The 24,885-nt window shown below is 39.9% G+C and overlaps 1 protein-coding gene across 5 annotated transcripts in view; it reads left to right on the top strand.

The window, feature by feature from the left end:
- The first annotated feature begins 19,372 nt into the window (after window positions 1-19,372).
- JAZF1 (JAZF zinc finger 1) overlaps window positions 19,373-24,885 on the top strand; it is a 141,992-nt gene continuing 136,479 nt past the window's right edge. For 3 of the 5 annotated variants that reach the window (XR_014028473.1, XR_014028474.1, XM_081343770.1), the window contains exon 1: window positions 19,636-19,858. Coding sequence is in view for 2 of the 5 variants with exons in the window: in XM_081343770.1 (XP_081199896.1) it covers window positions 19,744-19,858 (115 nt within the window). In the remaining 3 variants the exon portion in view is untranslated. Of the gene's footprint in view, window positions 19,859-24,885 lie in introns of all 5 variants that reach the window. The other 2 variants (XR_014028472.1, XM_081343769.1) reach the window with 1 other exon arrangement.

A 24,885-nucleotide genomic window follows, 5' to 3' on the forward strand; every position in this document is an offset into this window, starting at 1 on the left:
TGGCATTGAAGTCTCCTGCTAGTATTATAGTAGCTTTTGGGTGATTTGAATTTATCTTTAACAGTGTCCTTTCTGGATTCACTCAAATATTAAAAGAAAGCTGGGGAAACCTGTGTGGTGGTAGATATATGGAACCATTTCAGAGACATTATATGAAAATTTAACAGCTAAATAGGGGGGCAGCGGTTTGCAAGGGTACTAATTCCACCTGATGTCCCCTTTAGACTAGCACTCCCTTGCAGAAATAGTCCAGGATTTAAAGCCTAGTAAATGAATCTTTTCCTCATTTGTAGTCAACCAGTTCTCTTAGAGTGCTATGAAAGGAACTCCACTAGGTCCCCTCCATTAATCTTTTCTTCCAGTCAGCAATATTCCAAGTCAGTATCTGTATAGAGCTCTTTGCTTAACATTAATGGGGATGATTGGGAGGGTATTGGAATTTGGGGTTGAAAAGCATGCATTTTTCAGTTATTCAACAAGAATGATGATATCCAAAATTTCTTCAGTGCAAAAAAAAAACAAAACCAACCCACACTGGTTCAAAATTTATCTACCTTCACCACTGCCTTGTAAGCATCTGTGGTTTTTGAGATAAGCAGAAAATTGGGTGGGGCACGTTTGTAGGTTGGCAAGTCAGAATATATCAAAGTCCAACAGGGATAGTTTACCTCTAAGTGGTGTGGATTTTTCTGCTTCATATTCTCTCCTTAGCTCATTTTGAACACCTTTGTGAGCTGTAACTCTAATGATGGTTTGAGGCTTGTATGTATTTTTAGAAGCAATGAGCTATAAGTATTTTCCTTATTACTCAGGCCTACTCCAAGACTATCTTTGATTACTAAGTCACAAAGATTTGGGCTGCATCTTGCTTCCTCTTGACTGTCAACCTCTATTTTAGAGGCTGTGACTAGGCCACGGATCATGATTTACATTTGTATGCATCCCATAAGTTGGGGAGCCCTGTTCCAATGCTTCCCGGGAGGGTGGAACCTGCTTTGTTTGAAAATCCATTGCTGTCATAAAAGTCAAACTCCTAAGTCACCACTGATAAGCCTTGATTAATAAAAGAAAATATTGACAAAGAACTCGAAAAATGTCTCTGAGTTAATTTAGATGTATTAGGGAGAGCAATAAGAGAATTCCTCTTTTAGAATTACTTCTTGGATTTCACTTATTTTTGTCATTTGACATTCCTTTAAAAGGTAAGGGTAAAGCTTCCCCCGCACATGCGTGCTAGTCGTTTCCGACTCTAGGGGCCGGTGCTCATCTCCGTTTCAAAGCCGAAGAGCCAGCGCTTGTCCGAGGATGCAGTGGCTCAGTGGGTTAGGACACTGAGCTTGTCAACCAGATGGTCAGCAGTTTGGCAGGTCAAATCCCGAGTGCCGCGTAACAGAGTGAGCGCCTGTTACTTGTCCCAGCTTCTGCCAACCTAGCAGTTCGAAAGCACATAAAAATGCAAGTAGAAAAATAGGTGCCACTACGGTGGGAAGGTAACAGTGCCTTTGGCATCTAGTCATGCCGGCCACATGACCACGGAAACATTCCTTTACACAGAGGTAAAAGCAAGAATTTAATTTCTGATAAAGCCAGTATATTACATGCTCCATCTCTCATATGAGAAAGGCTGGGGTTAGTTCTGTGGGGATGAGGAGAAGGCTCACTCCCCAAAGATGCAGTTATGGAAGAATGAAGCCCTAAATATAATCTGTCAGTTAAATCTATCCTATCAATCTGCCTCTGTATGTAGGCTTACATCTCTTAACTTATTCTTCACTCTCTCTTTTTAGGTTCCAAATTATCTGCTTTTGTATCACACTTGCCTCTGCATGAGCTTGTGTTAACTGACTCAGCAGTAGTATACGGATGAGTGTGTTTAAGATTAATATAGGTAGTCGTCAACCTATGACCACAATTGAGTTCAAAATTTATGTTGCTAAGTGAGAAATTTGTTAAGTGGGTTTTGCCTCTTTTTCTGACTTTTCTTGCCACATTTGTTAAGTGATTCACTGCAGCTGTTAAATTAGTAACACAGTTGTTAAGTGAATCTGTTTTCCCCATTGACCATGCAAAAGGTGGTCACATGACCCTGGGCTCTACAACCATCATAATGTGAGTCAATTGTCAAGTATCCGAATGTAAATCACATGACCATGGGTATGCTTCAGTGGTCATTAGTATGAAAAATGGCCATGTCACCTTTTTTAGTACCATTGTAACTTGAAATGGTCACCAAGTGAGCTGTTGTAAGTCAAGGACTACCTGTAAAAGCTCTTTTAAAGTGTCCACTTTGTTGTTTACTGTGGTCAGAACCTCAAAAAGTGACAATATTTCTGCTGTCAGTAGACATTGTTGGCTATAAAGTCGGTAACCTTTTTTTGTTTTTAACTCCTCATCCCCTTTTTTCATAAGCCTTGCAGCAACTGGATAAATGGCTTCAATCTGAGAAGGAGAAGCTTGTTCAGGGATACAGGGAGACAGATCTAAAAGTTGAGAGCTCTCTATCTCTGTTGGTAGCTCCCATTTCATGGGGTCATATCACTTTGAAAGGTTATCAGGAAAAGTAGGAAATATTTGCTTACTTATGGCAAGTGGCTGGTTACTTTTTAGGTATCTCAGTTTTGAGCTGCTTACTAGCTTAAGTGAAGTCTAAGATGCAGAATGGGAGTGCTTCTTGTATTATATGTAAGATCATTAACGTTAAATAGTTAAAACAGTTGTATTAGTCGTGAGGTAAACACCATGACAGCCAAACACGCGGGAGTTTTGACAGCTGTCAAAACCTCCCCAGCGAAGGCGCAGGCGCAGCCAGTTGACAGCTCTCCACTGTTAACACAAGCACGGAACCACGCACGCGCCCAGCCACACGGACGATGGAGCTATCAAACACAGCCTACAGCGGATTGGCTCCAGAATCCTGGCAGGAGAAGAACGGCCACTGATTGGACTAGCCGGCCGGCTGCCGGCTATAAAAGAACGAAAGCCTAACACCTGTTTGTCCGATTCTGAATAAACTAGTTGAAGTTAAGCCTGCTGTCTCTGAGGGTCTGTCAGCCACTTCACTTCTTCTTCTTCCTTTTCCCCATGGAAGAAATGGTAGAGTATCAATCTGTAGTAAAAGTAATAAAAACACAGGTATCCCCAGAATAAAAGAGAATAAAATGAAATGAAATAAAAGCAAAAGAGCTAGTTAAAAACTAAATTAAAAAGACCTTAAGAACAGGTGTGTCTAACACACAGCCCATAGGCCACATGTGGACAGCTAGTAAAGTGGTTCCATGAGATCATAAATATTTAACATTCTTACATGATTTTTATTGTTATTTATATACATTAACTATATTATACATTTTCTGTATGGTGCAAGACAATTCTTCTTCACTCAGTGCAGCTCAAGCAAACCAAAAGGTTAGACACCCATGCTTTAGAGAGAGCTCTTAACAACAGATGCTAGTTCTATGCCATCTTTCTGGGCTTCTCAACTTTCCTAATAAAAAATCTTCTTAGCTAAAAGGAATAAATGAAGCATGCACAATTTTACATACTTTACAAGTAGTATATTGTCCAGAGGGAGTCACTGTCTCTAAAGTAGTTTCCTTATAGAGAGAAACATTTTAATGATACATACCTTTACACACAAATCATGCTTTTCACACAAATCATGCTTTTCACACAAATCATGCTTTAAAATCAGTCTAATTTAAATAGTTTGATTAGCAGCAAATTCCAGGTAACTATGCTTTGAATTAAATCCCAAAGCTACATTGTCTTAATTGTCTACAATGGCATCAAAGTATCTTGTGGCACAGTAGAGATTAACAAAATGTCTTTGGTATGTATATTTATAAACATTTATAGGTACAAACCCCCTTCATTCATTAGATATTACCTGTTTTCCCAAGAACCTTGGCAACCTTGCAAGTCACTTGAATAGACAATTATTTCTAATAATATTTGTAAGATGCCTGAAACATCACAGAATATCTTGGTTATGTTAGTGTAACATAACTGAAGTATTTATTTTAAAATAATCTATCTTTCATTGGAAGTCATAAATAAATTGTCTATTTGTCTAGCTCTATTAAAGTAATCATAGTGTTTAACATGTCCTTACCCAATGGTGCAAATATATATCCTGACTTTCAAATAGTTTAGAACAGACCTACAAACAACATTGTTCTTGAGGCCTGCTAAGCCATATGGACTCCATAAATGAATACAGCAAGAACTGATTTAAAGTACAGGTAGTCTTCAAATTAGTGACCATTTGAAATTACAAAAGTACTGAAAAAATATGACTTATGACTATTTTTCACACTTATGACCGTTGCAACGTCCCCATGGTCATGTGATCAAAATTCAGACGCATGACAACTGACTCATATTTATGACGGTTGCAGTGTCCCATAGTCACCTAATACCTTTTGCAAGTTTCTGACAAGGAAAGTCAATGGGAAAGCTAGATTCACTTAACAACTGCAGTGATTCACTTAACAACTGTGGAAAGAAAGGTCATAAAATGGGATAAAACTCTTAGTGGCAGAAATTTTGGGCTCAAGTGTGGTTGTAAGTTGAAGACTTCTCCTATAACCCACTTCAGAGAGCCAGCTTAGTGTAGTGGTTAAGCTGTCAGGCTAGAAAGTAGGAGGCAGTGAATTCTAGTATTGCCTTGGGCACAAAGCCAGCTGGTCATCTTGGGCCAGGTATTCTCTTTTGGACCTAGGAAGCAGACAATGGCAAACCACTTCCAAAATCTTGCCAAGAAAACTGCAGGGTAATATCAGGATCAAAAGATAAAAGATAAAAATCAACCAGCAAAAAACTATACATAAAACCCAAGAGTGAAACCACAATAAGTTAGTTAGTTCTGAAGACATGATGAAATTAAATGGTTTGAAATGACTTGCAAAGTTTCTGCCAGGTGGAGGTCCCACACACCTCTATGGGGATCAAATTTTTTCAAGGTGGAAGCTGCCACAGAGAAGGCCTGTGACTCTCTCACTCATGACCCACAGGATTCTTCTCAACAATTCAGCCAGAAAATAAAGTGCTGTCTGGCAACCTGCAAAACAGAGGCAATTCTACAGTGGCATTTCAGCATTTCAGCTTATTGTTTTGTTTTTCATCTCCCAAGGACATAGAGGCTTCAGCCCACCAGATGTGAACATAACAACCTTGGTGGGTGCTCCTCAATTTCCTAATTACAACAGCCAGCTGGAGTTTTCTTTGCTCCATATAATCTGGGACAAGGTGACCCAATGCATGGTGTTCTCTGTGAAGGTATAAAACATCCCTGAAACTTCCTGGAACTAACCACCAGATCTCCTTAGCAAAGTCGATGAGATAAAATAACTTTGTGGGATGAATTGGCAGCAAGCATTTACATATGCTGGCAGTTCCCTGGGAAGCAATTTATTTTACTCAGTGATGGAAACATATCAACAATTAGGACTCTGAGCTCTCTTCATTCCTTGATTTTCTTTTCTTCTTTTTTTAAAATAAATAGTATGTGGAGCTAAACTGAGATTACCTTGAAAAGTAGAGCACCTCAAAATACTGAAAAACTTTATTTTAAAAATTAAAAAGTGACTCTGACTCTTTTTTAAAAGAATGCTGTGTATTGCCAACATTCCAAGACATATATGTTGTATAGGAATTGCCAAACTGTTGCCGTTAAATTTGCTTATAAGAATTGTACTGCATGTTTACTCAGATATAAGACCAATCAGTAAATAAGTAAATAACCTAATTTCAACAAATAATTCTAGGACACTCAGGTATGAATTAAATCATATCCCTGTTGAATATACAATAGAGGTGACAAATAGATTTAAGGAATTAGGTATGATAGACAGAATGCCTGAAGAACTATGGACAGAGGTTCGCAACATTGTACAAGAGGTAGCAACTAAAACCATCCCAAAGAAAAAGAAATGCAAGAAAGCAAAATGGCTGTCTGAGGAAGCTTTGCAAATAGCTGAGGGAAGGAGGGAAGTGAAAGGCAAGGGAGAAAAAGAAAGATACGCCCAATTGAATGCAGAATTCCAGAGAATAGTTAGAAGAGATAAGAATGCCTTCTTAAATGAACAGTGCAAAGAAATAGAAAAAAACAATAGAATAGGGAGGACCAGAGATCTTTTCAAGAAAATTGGAGAGATGAAGGAAATGTTTAATGCAAAAATAGGCATGATAAAGGACCAAAATGGCAGGAAGAGATTAAGAAGAGGTGGCAGAACTACACAGAAGAACTATACAAGAATGAGCTTAACATCCCAGATAACCATGATGAGGTGGTCACTGACCTCAACATCCTAGAATGTGAAGTGAAATGGGCCTTACAAAATCTGAGCAACAACCAAGCTAGTGGAGGTGACAGTATTCCAGCTGAGCTATTCAAAATCTTAAAAGACGATGCAGTAAAAGTGCTACACTCAATTTGCCAGCAAATTTGGAAAACTCAACAGTGGCCACAGGATTGGAAAAGATCAGTTTACATTCCAATTCCAAAGAAAGGCAGTGCCAAAGAATGTTCAAACTATTGCACCATTGCACTCATTTCTCATGCTAGTAAAGTTATGCTTAAAATCCTACAAGCTAGACTCCAGCAGTATGTGGATCGAGAACTACTAGAAGTACAGGCAGGATTTCGAAGAGGCAGAGGGACTAGAGATCAAATTGCCAACATACGCTGGATCATGGAGAAAGCTAGAGAGTTCCAGAAAAACATCTACTTCTGCTTCATTGACTATGCTAAAGCCTTTGATTGTGTGGATCATAACAAACTGTGGCAAGTTCTTAAAGAGATGGGCGTACCAGACCATCTTATTTGTCTCTTGAGAAACCTATATGTGGGCCAAGAAGCAACAGTGAGAACTGGACACGGAACCACTGATTGGTTCAAAATTGGGAAAGGAGTCCGGCAAGGCTGTATACTGTCGCCTTGCCTATTTAACTTATATGCAGAACACATCATGAGAAAGGCAGGGCTAGATGAATCAAAAGTTGGAATTAAGATTGCCGGAAGAAATATCAACAACCTAAGATATGCAAATGATACCACTCTAATGGCAGAAAGTGAAGAAGAACTAAAGAGCCTTGTGTTGCGGGTGAAGAAGGAGAGTGCAAAACTTGGGTTGAAACTTAATATTAAGAAAACCAAGATCATGGCATCCGGCCCTCTCAATTCCTGGCAAATAGATGGGGAAGAAATGGAAGTAGTGACAGATTTTATTTTCCTGGGCTCCAAGATCACTGCAGATGGGGACTGTAGCCAAGAAATTAAAAGATGCTTGCTCCTCAGGAGGAAAGCCATGGCAAATCTAGACAGCACACTAAAAAGCAGAGACATCACCCTGTAAACAAAAGTGTGTATAGTCAAGGCTATGGTCTTCCCAGTTGCAATGTATGGCAGTGAAAGTTGGACCATAAAAAAGGCTGAGAGCCAAAGAATCTAGGCCTTTGAACTATGGTGCTGGAGAAGACTCCTGCGAGTCCCTTGGACTGCAAGGCGATCAAACCGGTCAGTCCTAGAGGAGATCAACCCTGACTGCTCTTTAGAAGGCCAGATCCTGAAGCTAAAACTCAAATACTTTGGCCACCTAATGAGAAGGAAGGACTCACTGGCGAAGAGCCTAATGCTGGGAAAGATTGAGGGCAATAGAAGAAGGGGACGACAGAGAATGAGGTGGCTGGATGGAGTCAGTGAAGCAATAGGCGTGAGCTTAAATGGACTCCAGAAAATGGTAGAAGACAGGAAAGCCTGGAGGAATGTTGTCCATAGGTCGCGATGGGTTGGACATGACTTCGCAGCTAACAACAACAACAATATATATAATATACACACACAACAACAACAACAATATATATAATACACACACACACACACACACACACACACACACACACACACACACACATATATATATATATATATATATATATATATATATATATATATATATATATATATATATATATATGTTGACTCAGCCTTCCATCCTTCTGAGGTAGGTAAAATGAGGACCCAGATTGTTGGGGGCAATTAAGCTGACTTTGTAATAATGCCGCTTGGTGTGTGTGTAAGCCCTAATAAGCAGGCATATACATAGAATGAAGGCTACTGCTAAGTTTGTAAGCCGCCCTGAGTCTTCGGAGAAGGGCGGGATATAAATGGAATTAATATATATATATATATATATATATATATATATATATATATATATATATATATATATATATATATATATATATATATATATATATATATATATATATATATATATATATATATATATATATATATATGAACTAATTATAATGGTTTAATGTTATATACTAATCCAATGTTTAATCTAATCTAATGGTTTAATGTTATATACTAATCCAATATACCCATGTTTTTATTTAAAGCTAAATTTATTCTAAACTCCAGGATATTTTTGTGATGAAATGTCACATATACATCACAACTGAGAAAAATCAGGAATAAATAAATGAAAAAAATGCCTGTGAACAACAGAGTGCTTCACTATCCTATGTCTGAATACCCCATTTAAAAAAATAATAATAGAATTTCTAATCGTGTTCTGCTTGTTCTTTTATGTGACAAATGCATATGTTTATTGTGCTGACCTTAAAAGCATAATCAATGATGATTTTTTGAAGTTGGAATCAGAGTGTAGCTAGAGTTCTTCATTCTGCTATAAAATAATATGAGCTTTAACTGCTATATGGTGAGATAGCTACATTACTAAGTCTATACATATTAGCAATGAAGGAGAATATTTGTAGCTCAGGGTTGAAATCAGGGATCCTTGGTGCTTCTCTGAATTTGCTTGTTTTCTTGCAGACATTTCATTACCCTAACTAGGTAACATCATCAGTGCTATTAGGAGTGCTGTTTGCTGTAAGTTTAGAAAAATGTGGAAAAATGTGACAATCCTAGACCAGGTCAAATCCAAAAATACCAGGGAATTTCTAGAAGCCTGGCACTTTGACAAATCAGCCATCAATAGACACATAGATATTAACAACATCTATAGATTATGCAAAAGAGACAATCCACCAGCCCAAAAGAAAAAAAGAGTAAGCACTTCTCCACCAGTAATCAGCACTCAGATCAGCATAGATTAACTCCAAGGTCACCTTCAGACCAACAGTCAAGTAAGCAATACCCCAATCAAGAAACTCTGGAAGACCCATTAGTAAAGAGCCCAAGTAAAGAATCCCTAAGACCGCCCGCACCCACCCAGACAGGCAAGACACCAGAATATGAGCCGACAGCAAACAGCACTCCTTACTAGCACTGATGATATTACCTAGTTAGGGTAATGAAACGTCTGCAAGAAAACAAGCAAGCTCAGAGAGCACCAAGGACCCTTCTATATGTATTAGCCAAAGAAAATATAGGACAAAATAGAGGTAGTCCTCGAGTTATGAATGTAATGGCACCTGCCTATTCCATTCATACCTCAAGGATTCATAGGAGTGAATCTCATGCCTTGAATGTGATTCACTCCCAGCTTTCGCCCACACATTCACTAATTTAATGCGTGGGTGAATGCATGGCTCGTTAAGTGAACAGGAGGTATTTCAGGGTGGGGAAAGCCATGGGGTGCTAGTTATGGAACAAGCCATCTTCAGACCACCCAAGTCCTCCCCCGACCCACTGAAATACCACTCGCTTCCTCCTCTGGAGGCCCACAATTGCTCCTCCCCATCCTGCCGCATTGGGTCACTTACCTTTTGAAGATCTGTTTCCTCTCCAGCCTCTCTGTTTCTTTCTCTGGTCCCGGCAAGAGCAGAAGGAGGCTTCCAAGGCACAGAACAGACCTCCAGAAACATGTGGCTACCACCCACGGCCTCTGTTCTGGGCTGAAGTGGCTCAGAAAGGGCCTCTGATGCCCGGATCAGGCCTTCAGAGCCCTGCTAAATCATCCCCCGGCGTCCTTTGCAGGTGGCAGCGGCCTAGTAAAAGGCTCTGACATCCAGATCACTGGTAATTTCAGGGCTTTTTCATAAAGGTAAAGGTTCCCCTGCACATGCGTGCTAGTCGTTTCCAACTAGGGGCCGGTGCTCATCTCCGTTTCAAAGCCGAAGAGCCAGTGTTTGTCCGAGGACGTCTCCGTGGTCATGTGGCCGGCATGACTAGACGCCAAAGGCGCACGGAACGCTGTTACCTTCCCACCGTAGTGGTCCCTATTTTTCTACTTGCATTTTTACATGCTTTTGAACTGCTAGGTTGGCAGAAGCTGGGACGAGTAACAGACACTCACTCTGTTACGCGGCACTCGGGATTCGACCCGCCAAACTACTGACCTTCTGATCGACAAGCTCAGCATCCTAACCCACTGAGCCACCGCATCCCTTTTTCATAAATATTAGGGGATGGTTATTGCATAACTTCGAACATTCACTAAGGGAACCCTCATAACTAGGGGATTACCTGTATAGCAAACTGCAGAAAAGGATTATAGTTGAGTGGAAACTCTGCTTGTCCCAAGTAATTGATACTGAGCATCAGCAATACACATATGTTTTCTATTGTGATTTGCTTTGCTGTTTTATCTGACCAATTAACCTCAAATGATTGTCAGTATATATGATAAAATTGCCTTTCCATTTATTTCTTTTTATGTGGATCCCTAGTGTTCCCTGAGCTTGGTGGTTTTCTTGAAGATGTTTCATTACAAAACAAATGTTTCATTAGTGCTAGAAGGGAGTGGAGTTTGCTATTATTTTTACTAGAGGTTTGCCCTTTCAGTGCTGGTGGAAGTATTCTTGGTGGTTACTTGATTAGGCTGTTGTTTACTGGTAACTTATTTGTCTGCATTGGTAGTTCTTGACTGGAGTATTGTTTACTTGATTGTTGATCTAGCATTAATCTTGGGTGAGGAGGTGTTTGGGTCTTTTTGTTTCCCTTGGAGCTTTTTGATTGTCTTTTTGATTGTCTTTTTGTAGTGGTATGTAGATATCGTTTATTTCTACATGCCTGTTGGTGCCCAATATTCTATTTTTGTGTAGAATAGTGGTTGTGCACACAGATATCTGGGCAAACAAATGACAAAATGCATGTGTCAGTGGTTGAGACACGTGACAGAATTTGCATGACAACTTCACTGCAACTATGTTGTCATTCTGTTGTCATTGCAGATTGCCGCAAATGTTGCTGCTGTGTGTGATAGCAAATATCTTTAGCTCCCTTTATGTATAATATTTAGTTTTAATCATTTGTATCTGCAGGTACAAGTTGGAAAGATATAGAATAACCTCTGCCAAGTATTAACTGGCCTTTAGATATGTTAGAAAACAACTCTTATATGCTCATTCATCTTTATAATTGCCTGCCTTTCTCAAGATGATGAGACTTAGGTGGCCTCTTGGTACTTTACCTTTTAACTGCACTCATACTTCAAATGATCTATCAGCCATTTATGCACATGAGGTTTTAAATAACTTCCTTACTTAAGATTAGTTTAGTTCTACCTGTAGGTGTGATAATCTCAGTGACAAGTTTCTGAAAGCTGATTTCATAAGAGATGCAGCTTAGTGAAAGCCAGTTTAGTGGATGCATTAAAAGTTGCTAACCATGAAAATGATCACTGCTCACATGAAATTTTCTCCTCTTGGTATTCATAAAGTTACTTCTGGTAAGGATGACACCACTATAATAATTTATTTTCCTTCATGCTTTTGTAATTTGGTAGTTTTTCCAAATGTACATTTTAATCATCTCGTCTGCATACATCCATTTGCAAAAACATATTTTAATCCCCTTGCATATATATGAAGTTATGTGTATGTGCAGTTTTTTAAAAAAAACCTGTTTTCTTTCTAGGTTGTCAAGTGTTACGAAATCTTGCTGGTTCTCTAAACTCTTTATTTCTTCTGCCACCATTTCTCTCTGGTTCCTTTCCTTGCCTCACATTGCAACATTTGAAAATAGTTACCTGAAAAATAGGTTTAATGAAAAAACAGTGAGTGCCTATATTAGGGTCACATATTAATTAAAAAGAGAGAACAGCTGACTTTCCATGTGTAAAATGCAGCTAACACAAGCATATATCTGACACCCATAATAATTAGAAAGATTACAGATTTGACCAAGAGTTAAAAGGATAGGGTGACGTGCAGAACAGCCACAGAGTACAGATTAGTGGAGCTGAAGCTGAAATATTCCTTTTACCAAGAAATGCCATTAAGAAATTACAATGTAGTGTGCTGTAACAATTGTATTTGACATATCAAAAGAAATCATTTTTTTTTCTTAAAAAAGGGAGAATAGTTTGGTCACATTTCATATGGCATATGCCAGTTCAGTACAAATCTTCATTGCATTTCTTTCAATAAATTCAGTTAAATTCTGATGGGTTGAATCAGATCAAATGACCCGATATGATATTTTCCTTGTTCCTGTTGTTCCGTTCAATCATGTCCAATACTTGGAGGCTGCCTGCAGAAATCCCTACAATTTTCTTGGCAAGTTTTACAGAAGTGGTTTGCCATTGCCTCCTTCCTAGGCCTGACAGAAAGTCACTCAAAGTCACCCATCTGACTCTGCCTAAAGTAGAACTCGTGGTCTACTATCAAGATCTTCTATCCTATTGCCTTATCAAGAACTTCAATCCTATTACTTTAAGCACTTCAAGTAATTGGTAGGTTCGATATATAAGTAAATTGAACTTCAAGTCAATTGACTCGACTCATACATTTGATCAATTATTCAGACAGTTTTTATATTTGAATCAGTTCAGTATTACAAATTGGAGCAATCCAATTTTTCAAATGAATTTAATACCAGGAATAAATTTAATACCATATGTCCCACCATGTCCTACAGAAGATCTTCAGCTTACAGTTTTAAACTCAGTTATTTGTGAATAATCTAAATCTATGAATCAGCCACAGATTATAAATAGGGGACTTTGAAACTTCCAACAATTTTTGGAACTGAATGCTCATTATATCATGGTTACTAGAGTTTGTGAGAGATGAAGTGTGGTCTATTAAAGAAATAGAAAAATGATGAAATGTCATCATTTTTCTCTACAAGATTCACCTAAAATTAATTATTGATAAATATCAATTTACTTTGACATCTTATCCAATTATTCTCTGATGTAAAACTACAAAACATTATTTCTATTTTAAGCTTTCTGGTGGGGTATTCTGTGATGAAATTTAAATAAAATAAAACAAAATCTAAACAATCTTAACAAAACTAAATATAATTGTCTATGAACGAAGTACATGATGAAGGGATATGCAAAAAAATACTTTAAAATAAAACAGAAAAGCATTCAAGTATGCCAAGGAGGTTTTTATTTTAAAAAAGGAACAGTGGGGAACATTACAGAAAAAAAACATTCACAAAATTCCAAATAAAAATGAAGTCAGTATATGTTATCTAAATATTTGAGCAGAATTTTCAGTTTTCAGAAAAGTTGGTCTTTCACCTCTTTATTAGGTATTGTGGAATGTAGGTAGTTCTTGACTTACAGTAGTTTGTTTAGTGACCATTTGAAGTTCAGTGGCACTGAAAGAGTGACTTATGACCCCATTTTCAACTTATGACTGCTGTAGCATCCCCACGGTCCTGTGATCAAAATTGAGACACTTTGCAACTGACTCATTTTTATGATGGCTGCTGTATGCTTTTGCAATCCTATTGATAAGTAAAGTCAATGGGGAAACCAGATTTATTTAATAACCATTTTACTAACTTCACCACTGCAGTGATTCATTTAACAACTGTGACAGGTCGTAAAGTGGGGCAAAACTCACTTAACAACTGTCTTGCTTACCAACAGAAATTTTGGGCTCAGCTGTGGTCACAAGTCAAGGACAACCTGTGAATACTAATCACAACATCTCACTCTATTATTTGGTTCACTACATTAAATTCATGCGATGGATGGGGCATAAATCCAATAAATAAAATAAAATAACTAAATAATAGTTTCCATTCCTTATATCAGTCCAATTTTATCTGCCAATTTTGAAATCACTGAGCACTATAACTATCTCTATAACAGTTGTTAACATTCAAAGCCATAATGATCAATTGTCAGCAACTAATTTTGGAATCCATTATGAAGCGGACAATGCATATACTGTATACTAGTTTTGCATATATACACTGTCCACTTCATAATGGATTCCAAAATTCCAGATGCTCACGACGTACCATTAAATTCTATCAGCTTATAAGATTTTATAAGAAAATCCAGCATAATATTATGGGGCAAAGATCTTATTGTAATCATAGATATTCATGTGATGCATCATGTTGTGCAGTTTTGGAGGTGATATGAGGAACTGAATATTGCCAAATATCAATATTTTCCTTAGCATAAATTATTTCTTATTATATATTTGTAATGAAAAACAGTATAAATACTATCTGTTGTCTGGGATATAGTTATGTTTGGTTCTGCCACAACAGATATTAAAAATTCTTTGACATTTTAAAGCTTAATAGATTTATTGCGGCATACCCTAATTCATGAAGTTAATACCATAATAGTCTTGATAATAGTGCTGCAGACTGTTGTTGTTTCTGACAAGAAACTGTGTTCTACATTAATTATATATAAAAAGAAAAATGGGCATTCATCATAACCTATCTCTCCAAATATTTTTAACACAGTATTACAGTGTTGGCATGGAACATTTCACATGTTATTTAACAGCACATCTGTACTTCAAGTCTTTCATAATGTCCCCCCAAACATGATTTGGGTGGGGGCAGGTTAGCTTTCTCTTGAAAAAGTTTCTCTAATTGAAGAAAAAGCAGTCTACCTCAAAAATTTGGGACACTAATATAGTCCTGCAACTTTGTAGTAGTGGCTGTTTAGAGGCACTGTACTTATACACTGCTTATAGTCATCCTATATTAAGCATTTTTAAACTTTTTAAAAACTATTTTAGGAAAGATGTTCTCAAAAAGCAATCATTCTTTAAAAAATGATTTCTATGATTGTTTTGTAAATAAAAGGGGTTGGTTTTTTTTAAAAAGGCGGGGAGGGAGAGATGGCATTATTAAATTAATAATCAATCTACTTCTATGATGATTTGTTTTATAATATCAAAAATGCTAATATAGGTTCTTAGACAATTGCATGCATTTTAACATACTTGAAGTGTATATCATTAGTTTTGTATGTTACATCTGATCCTTCCCTGCTCACTTTGATGTGCTAATGATCAAATTGCCTAGCAAAATGGGAATATGATGACTAAAGTAAAAATCCTCCTTATACAGTACTAAGTAAGTTCTGATTTTGCTATTAATATCTCATTTTCAAAATAATATGACTAGAGTGCATTTATGTCAAGAAGCAAATGAAGTCTTCAAAATATCTGTTTGTATTATATCTTTATTGGCCTTTTCCATAAATGATATCTGCTCCCAAAATCACCACTACACTTTTACAATTGCCACACCAAACTGAAGCAATTGATTGGGATAATGCTGCATGCAAATTTCATAAACTGGGAAATTCAAAATCATGCGGGTGAGTTCATACAACCTACTAAGCCCAAACCAAAGAAGGTCGATTTAACATAGTTGAGGGTAGAGTAGAAGTTGTGGTCTTATATGCAAATCAGTCATATGATGCAAAGTGAGCTATTGTCGAACTCCATAATTACTTACAATGTTGTCTGTGAGAATTAAATCTCTGACACTAGAGAGTAAAGAATACAGAATTAATGCACTGACAGCCTTAACTACATAAACATTTTATTCCTGTATTTATCAATCAAACTTAGGTACATTTCACTCTTAGCGTCAGTATCTTTTATAAGGGAAAACATCCCCTAGCAGAAATCTTTCATGACCCTGAGAATTGTTCCCAAAACAAAACAAAACAAAATTCTTATGGAAAGAGTTATATTCCTTATCAGTCATCTGCTGCTTAGCACTCTGAAGGTCAGATCATTAGCTGTTTGAGAGTTGTTGAGGCCACTTGGAGGTTTGTCTGTACTCTCAGGCTTACCTGAATCACAGTGCAAATGGGTCTTTTAGCAATTCTTTTTAGCAAGCCCAAGAAGATTCCAGACCCATTTGTGCTCTGATTCAGGTGACTCTGAGAGTACAGATAAAAACCTCCAAGTGGCCTCAACAACTCTCAGAGAGCTAAGGACCAGATGATGCTAAGGAATATAAACAGGGCTTTTTTGTCATAGAACGCTCAGAACGGAGTTCCGGCACCTTTTCTGGATGGAACCTTGTAGGATAGGCAAGGCGGGTTGTATGACATGTGTGAGTTCCGGCACCTTTTTCTTTTACAAAAAAAGCACTGAATATAAATCTTTCCATTCCCCACCATTCAGTCAGAACTGAAGAACTTCTTGGATGAGAAGGGAAATGTTTTCAAGGAGGGAAAAAATAGCTGAGAAAGTCAAGTTGCCTTTGGATTAAACATGACCTGGATGATAAAGAATTTCCATATACCCTGAGAATTAAAGTACAGGTAGTCCTCGATGTATGATCACAACTGAGCCCAAAATTTCTGTTGTTAAACAAGATAGTTGTTAAGTGAGTTTTGCCACAGTTTTTTGCCACAGTTATTAAGTGAATAATTGCAGTTGTTAAGTTAGTAACACAGTGGTCAAGTGAATCTGGCTTCCCCATTGACTCTGTTTGTCAGAAGGTCACAACAGATGAACACATGACCCCAGGATACTGCAACTGCCACTTAGCAAGCATCCAAATTTTGATCACAGGACCATGGGATGCTGCAATGGAAAATGGTCAGAATTCATTTTTTCAGTGTCATTATAACTTCAAACAGTCACTACCTGAATGGCTGTAACCAAGGTCTACCTGTAGGAGCAAAACGGGAGAGGAAATTTACAGAACATTCGTGACCAATGTACAACATAATGCCTTACCATTTTCACCATACAGATTTTTCACCACCTGGTGGAAAACACCTGACGTACATGAAACCTGAAGGGCACAAACTAAAGCTACATTAAGACACATGTGTTAATATGAGGCATTACTGTCTGAAGGTTGTTTGGGTCACACTATTTTAGTAAATTAAAAATGTCCTTGCAACATCTATATACTAGCACATATATTAATATGAAATCACTTTAAGATGTGTACAACACTCATAGTAGCACCGCCAGTCTTTAAGCTCAACTTTTAGGATGTGTTAGTTAACCCACAATTTATATACTGAAGCATCACCAAAGGCTTTGCATTTTGGAAATAGATTCAGTCCTGGACATTTTGCAAGCTGGGAGATAGAAGGTGCCCATTCCCAAACCTTTATCATACTGTACCTAAAAGTCAATAATAGTGAATTGGATTCACAAAATAGTTGAGTATATTTTACAAAATGTTCAGCTTTGATTACTATATGAAAAATAAATGCTTTTCAGGTCCAATTTCAGACCAGCTTTCATTTCCTTTGAACAATGAGATCTAATTTGCCTTATTTTCTGAATCTCCCTTTATCACTAAGATTCACATACGACCACTCCACGCTTGACATGTGGATGGCTTCTTACTGGCTTATGAATTCTATGATCTCATACTGTTGTTCTTGTTGGACAGCTGAACTTATTTAATTTGTAAAAAAATTGCTCTGAACAGTTTTCAAGTTGAACTTTGGAGCTCAAGGTTTTGAGGTTGGCTAACCTGAAAACAAATGTGAGTTGGGTTGAAATTTTCTCTTAAGATTTGATGGGAGTTGGGAGTATAAAAAGGAGGATTGCCTTAGTGCCATGAAGTGCTTTTTATTTTTACATGATCTGTCACTAAAACCCTCTCTTGTTCACATGTCCTGATAAACTCCCATTTGGATTTCTGTATTTTGGGCTATCTTGGAATTAGATCACAGATGTCAGATGCCACAGAATAAAGTTGCATGACTTTTGAAGGTTAAAATATACTAAAGGTATTCTGCCAATAGTTAAAAGTCTTCATTTCCAAACTGTCTACTTCAGAATCTAAGTAAGATAAGGTATTGGTCTAAACTTGGGAGATCCAGATTTATGTCTAACTTCAGCCTTGGAAATTTAATGAATTACACTGAGCCAGTTATACTTTCTTAGCCAACTTCCTTCCACAGAATTGTTGGACTTGGGAAAAACTCAGAGAGAAGCTACATACAATGTGCTGGCTTGAATGCTTGAAGGAAAGGTCAGATACTATCAAGCAAACAAATTATAGCACCATGATTTTTATTTATTAAACACATCCAAAGTCTTGTATTATTAGTATTACTAAAATATAGCTGAATCAAATTGCAACACTGGACAAGCCCAAATTAACAAAGTGTCATATTTATGTATATACAGTACATAAAATACACAATATGTTATGCCATCTACACTAGAGGTCCCCAATCTTTGGGGCACCAGGGATCAGTTATGTGGAGAGAGGTTTTTCCGCAGACTGGAGGGGGCGTGGTTTTGTGTACTGCCTGCATCCCGCCGATGGGGCTTTGCTTGTTTGTGCAGCCCGGTTGCTGGCATGCTGCGGCCCAGTACTGGTCCCCAGACTAGGGGTTGAGGACCCCTGATCTACACTACATATGGATCTGCACAAGTACTATTTAAAATTATTTTTAAAATAATAATTTTAATAATTAAAAAATACCCTTCTTGAGTTTGAACACCTGGCAAGTTTTTACAACACACAAATCCCAATCCTAATTTACAAACGATGATTTACAAAGTAATTTACAAACCATTATTAACTTCAGGGAATAGGCCAAACTAAATCCAAACCACACTGTGATTTAATGTAATGTGTGGACTTAGTCTGGATAGATTGCAAAATGCTGTTTAACTGGTGAAGATAAATATCTTATATATATATATATTGTCCACTAACAAAAAGCAGGTTGTAAAATGTACCGTGTGCATGAAGAATATGAATCTATGTTATTTGACATAAGAGACAGATCATGCATACTGACATAACTGGGGCACTAAAAACCTGCCACTTGTTTGACACCTGGATTCAAATCTCAAAGCTATTAAATTTAGTGTTGGGCCACTTATATAAATTCTTCTCCCAACACTAGGAAGATTTGAAACATAAATGCTGTGAAGCTGGATAAGGTAAAACTGTAACAATCTTTTTTTTCCTTCTGGAAAACTACCTTAATAACTTTATATCCTAAATGTTCTATATGTAGGGTCTGATGATATATATGGGGGAGGGGAGCAAATGTTGTGCACCCCAAGCAGGCCTCAGCACTGGAACCCATAATCTAACTGTTGAGTCTCAGTCCCAGCTCCAGCTGTTCAACTTTCATTCTATAGCGTGTGGGGGTAAAAAAAACTTAAGAAGTTACTGAGAAATAGGCTCAGACACACCCCCAACTGTTGTGCTCCCCTCCCCTCCGCGCCCACGCTGCCGCCCAGCTCATAAAACTGCTGGCCGCTCGTCGCCGAGAGCAGTTGCTGCCCAACGTGGCCCGGGTCTTAGGCTCCCGCTGCGGAGGCAGGCAGCGACGGCTGGGGTTGCCCAGCTGTTTGAGTGCGGCAATGATCCCTCCTCCCAGCTGCGCCTGCCTCATCTCCCCCCACCCAGCAGCCCGTCCCTCCCCTCCGCCGCTCCCGACGCTGCAGCCGCCACCTCCTACTCTTCTTCCTCCCAACCCCCAGCCTCTCTCGCCCGCTCGCTCTCCATCTCCTCTCGCTGGCTCTCCCGTTCCCGCCGGCGGCCCTGGCAGAGTAGGCACCGCAAGGCGGAGGCGGGAGGAATCTCCATGCAACACCATGACAGGCATCGCCGCCGCCTCCTTCTTCTCCAATACCTGCCGCTTCGGGGGCTGCGGACTTCACTTTCCAACCCTGGTGGAGCTCATCGAGCACATCGAGGACAACCATATCGGTGAGCCAGTGCAGCCGGGTGACGCGTGGGCATCGGGGGGGGGGAGCCGGCGGGGGTGGGGTGGCGGAAAGGGATCTCCCCCCCCACTCCCAGCCGCGCTAGGGCGGAGGATTGGGCGGCAGCGGCATGGAGTGCGGAGCGGGAAAGGAGGGGCGTGGGGTCAAGGGAGCGGGCGGGACTGCAGCCGGGATCGAGCGTGGGATGAATGAGGGTAGAGGCTTGACGGGGAGAGGGGTGCCGGGCTGGATGGCAGGCGAGCAGGCACGAGGGCGGGTGGGTGTGTTGGAGGGTGGGGAGGATGACGGAAGGCGGCGGCGAGTAGCTGCCGGAGGTACATGGCCGGGTGGCTGCAAGGCGCATATGCAACCGCAAAGACGACTGAGTTTGCCTTGGCAGCGGTAGAGCGCCGAGACCCGGAGGAGGTGGAGGACGAGTCCAGCACGCCGCCTGCTGCTTCCGCCCCGGCTCTGGCTGTCAGGACTGTGGGGAGGGAGCAGCCGCCGCCGAGGCGGCCATTCCGCTTCCTCCTCCTCCCGCTGTAGCTGCGGCGGCGGCTGCGTCCTGTCAAAGCTGTTGCTAGGTGTGGAGGCTAGGATGGCGAGCGCTAGCCCTCGACCCCTTACTCCGATCAGCCCCAGACTGACTGCACCGTGTACCGGAGGGATCTGTTTGAGAAGGCGCCGTGTCAAGCCAAGCAGGCCGGACGGACGTCGCTTGGAGGGCGCCGGCGGCGGCAGGAGGCGGGGAGGTTAAGAGGCTGCTGCAGGGTGGCGGCGGTGCGGAAGGAGTTGCCTGTAAAGCTGCCGGCTGGCGCAGTGTCAGCGCGGCCGTGCGGGACACGCGAAGCGGCAAGGGTGTGGGATGTGCACAGGCGAAGTTGCGGTTAACTCCGCCTCGCCTTGTTCCTGGTTGTTTCCAGTGGGAGTCGAGCTGGGCCTCGAAGCCAAGACCTAAAGGCTGCGGAATGGGCACGATGAGGTCGTCACCTGTAGGATAGTCGTCTCCCTCCCCCATTTTTTTTCTCTGGTGCCAAGCAAATGCTTCGGGAATTCCAAGTGACCCTCCCCTTTCGCCCACCCCCAGTTATGTTCTGTAAAAAAAAAAGGCAGAGAACGGTGCCCACTATGAAATTCAAGCGGCCAGACTGAACTTGCTGATGGGAAATCGGAACGGTGTTCGCTTTTTAGGGCGTTGGCTTTTAGTTTCCCAATCTGTTTTCAAACAGGCGTTAATAAAGTTCAGAAGGAAACCCCACAAAACTGGTGCTTCTTTATCTAAATGCCACAAGTGAATGAAACGAGAGTTTTGGAGAGTGATTCCAAAATGATTTCAGGTTATAGTCCACTAGTGCCCTAAAAATAAGACCAACAGGTAATAGAAAATGTGATAACTCCCTTAATTACAGCAAAGAACAATAGAGGTCTTGTACAGGAGGTTTGGCAATTATTTAGAATACTTTCCTGCTTCCTAAACTATGTTACAGCCTGCAAACTATTAGGGTGAGGGGCACATATAAGAATGAAGTTATATAATGCTGCAAAATAAAGATTTGTCATTTTAAAAGTGCTTGTTCTGCTTTGACTTCATATCTTCACCGTGCAAGCTTTAGTAATTCAGTAAAAATGTAACCAAGTGCCACATTATGCTGTCCTGTAATGGACACGCTGTTCTATTTTATGACTCTCAGAAGAGAGGCCTAAATAGAGGGTAAAAAGAGAATAAAGTGAAAAGTCTAAAGTAAATTCCAGTCTTGGACTCAAAACTATGCACTCACTTTTAAAAACTCAAATTTGTTGTGAAACCAATTAAAGGTAAACAGGCATTTTGCCAGCAGGGTACTCAGGAAATCAGAATGACAGCTTCAAGGAGTCTTACTGATTTCACAGGACTTTCTGATGAGTAATTAGGAGCTGCATGCTTAGACCATTCAGGAGTTAGAGAAAATTCAAAAGCTCCCATATTTTAATATTTATGATACAATATGTTTTGTTTCAAAGTTGATGGGAATCAGTCCTGTATCTGTTATTTATCAAGATCAAGGTCAACATCCTGGCAAAAAACCTACCACTTACTAGAGCCAGTCCACCATCTAGAGTTGCTATCATTCTGTCATTAATACTGTAGCAGGTGATTTTTTTCATCCTTACTAATCCAATGCAGTGACAGGGACAGACTGTTCAATTGTGTATTACCTTTACTTTTCAGCCCATCGGGACACAAGCAACAATAATTGCTACAATATCCCCATTGAATCAAGAGAAAGAGTGAGCAAGTGATCTAAGGGCTGCATTGGATCTTGCTGTGGTTTGCCAATCTGGCTCTGGGGGGGGGAAGGGAAGATCTTGGTGTAATCTGGTAGGGAGTATGAATTACAGCAGTATTTGTAGTGACTGGAGTCCACTTGGCCAATGACAAGTAAAGTCAATTCTGATGCTGTATCTATTTTCTTCCCATTCACTAATAAGAATTTTGGCTCAATAGGTTTCTGTATTATAGATGTATACTTACATAATCTTGACTCTGCTAGAAGAAAAACGTGACAGTTTTAACTTACCACTTTTTCCAGATACTCTATTAGGCCATTATACTAGGTGAGAAAGTTCATGCTGAAGGGAATATTACAGTATATCCATATAGCGCCATTGCTTTGTAATGGCTCTCACATGCAATTTAATGTGTTGTTTATCACCCATGAAGTCCTACAGGGCCAGGTTATTTGCAGGATTGTCTGTCTCCCATTAGACCTCCACATACATAATAATAATAATAATAATAATAATAATAATAATAATAATAATAATAATAATAATAATAATAATAAAGTTGGAAGGGACCTTGGAGGTCATCTAGTCCAACCCCCTGCTCAGGCAGGAAGCCTTATACCATTTCAGGCAAATGGCTGTCCAGTCTCTTCTTAAAAACGTCCAGTGTTGGAGCATTCACCACCTCTGGAGGCAGGTTGTTCCACTGGTTAATTGTTCTAACTGTCAGGAAGTTTCTCCTTAGTTCTAGGTTGCTTCTCTCCTTGACTAGTTTCCATCCATTGCTTCTTGTCCTGCTTTCAGGTGCTTTGGAGAATAGCTTGACTCCCTCTTCTTTGTGGTAGCCCCTGAGATATTGGAACACTGCTATCATGTCACCCCTCACCCTTCTCTTCATTAAACTACACATACCCAATTCCAGCAACCGTTCCCTATATGTTTTAGCCTCCAGCCCCCTAATCATCTTTGTTGCTCTTCTCTGTACCCTTTCTAGAGTCTCGACATCTTTTTTACATCGTGGTGACCAAAACTGGATTCCAGGTGTGGCCTTACCAAAGCATTGTAAAGTGGTATTAGTACTTCACTTGATCTTGATTCTATCCCTCTGTTAATGCAGCCTAGCACTGTGTTGGCTTTTTTGGCAGCTGCAGCACACTGCTGGCTCATATTGAAGTGATTGTCTACTAAGACTCCGAGATCCCTCTCACAGTTACTACTATTGAGCAAGGTACCACCTATACTATACCTATGCATTTGATTTTTCCTGCCTAAATGTAGAACCTTACTTTTTTCACCATTGAATTTCATTTTGTTAGATAGTGCCCAGTGTTCGAGTCTGTCCAGATCCTTCTGTATCTTAAGCCTATCTTCTGGAGTATTGGCTATTCCTGCCAGCTTGGTGTCGTCTGCAAATTTGATGAGTTCCCCATCTATCCCCTCATCCAAATCATTAAAGAAGATATTGAAGAGCACTGGGCCCAGAACAGAGCCCTGGGGCACCCCACTACACACTTCCTTCCATGTAGATGCGGTTCCATTGAGGACCACACACTGAGTACGGCCTGTCAGCCAGCTACAAATCCATCTGGTGGTAATGCTATCTAACCCACATTTTTCTATCTTATCAAGTAGTAGGTTGTGATCTACTTTATCAAATGCCTTACTGAAGTCCAAGTAAATTATATCTACAGCATTCCTCTGGTCCACTAGTTTTGTTACTTGGTCAAAGAATGTAATAAGATTTGTCTGGCATGATCTGTTTTTAACAAACCCATGTTGACTTTTAGTGATGACTTTGTTTGCATCAAGGTGTTCGCTGATTTGTTGGGCTTGCTCTAAGCCCTGTCTGTGCACCAAGTCATTTGGCTGGACCTATCATCTAGGTCTGGGGAGATCACTGCCCTTTGGAGTGATCTTCCCACTGCTCAAGATTTGTTTAATCCTGATCCTGCTACCCTTCAGAAGTTAAAAAGCGAGGGGTTTTTTAATGGACATTTGAGTCAGAAAGAGGCGTTCATTTCAGGAGATGGTATAATGTGTTTATATCTGAATGTATTTTTAAATCTCTTGATTATTTTTAATAATATGTTAGTCACACTAAATTGATTTTCCATAATCAATAAACCAATAGATGTTTTATCTCCTCTCTTAACACAGAGAAGGAGACACCCTAAAAGTTGCCTTCTGAAACATGGAGTAATGGTTTCCTGTGTTCATCTCTAAAAAAGAGAGAAAGAGTTTGACTGTTATTGGTGGGTTAATGTATTTACTGTATCTGCTAATGCTTGAAACATAAAAAGACCTAAAGCCAGAGCAGCTTGCAGATCCCTAGCTGAATTGAGTGGGTCCATATCTGAGTTAAGGTCTTACTACAAGTAAAGAACTAAGTTTCAGAAAATCATACTTAAAGGATTTTTATTCTTGTATTGGACATTTTCTGGACTTAAGCACAAGTGTTAAAAACACACTAAATTGGACATGTTCTGTTGCTACTCCTTCCGGTCCAAAAACTCATAAATAGATGTTCTAGGACAGGAGTGTCAAACTCAATTTCATTGAGGGCCGCATCAGCATTGCGATTGCCCTCAAGGGGCCGGGTGGGTATGGCCAGGGTGGGCGTGGCCTACTGGGTGGGCGTGGCTACAGTGCATATGGCCTACTGGGTGGGCATGGCCAGCTCTACATCGTTCACATCAAGGGTGCCTATGGGGGCCTGGGCAGAAGTGGGACAGATCTGAGGGTCTCTGGCAGAAGGAGGGTCTCTGG

This window comes from Vipera berus (genome assembly GCF_964194415.1).
Source record: "Vipera berus genome assembly, chromosome: Z".
Taxonomy (NCBI): domain Eukaryota; kingdom Metazoa; phylum Chordata; class Lepidosauria; order Squamata; family Viperidae; genus Vipera; species Vipera berus.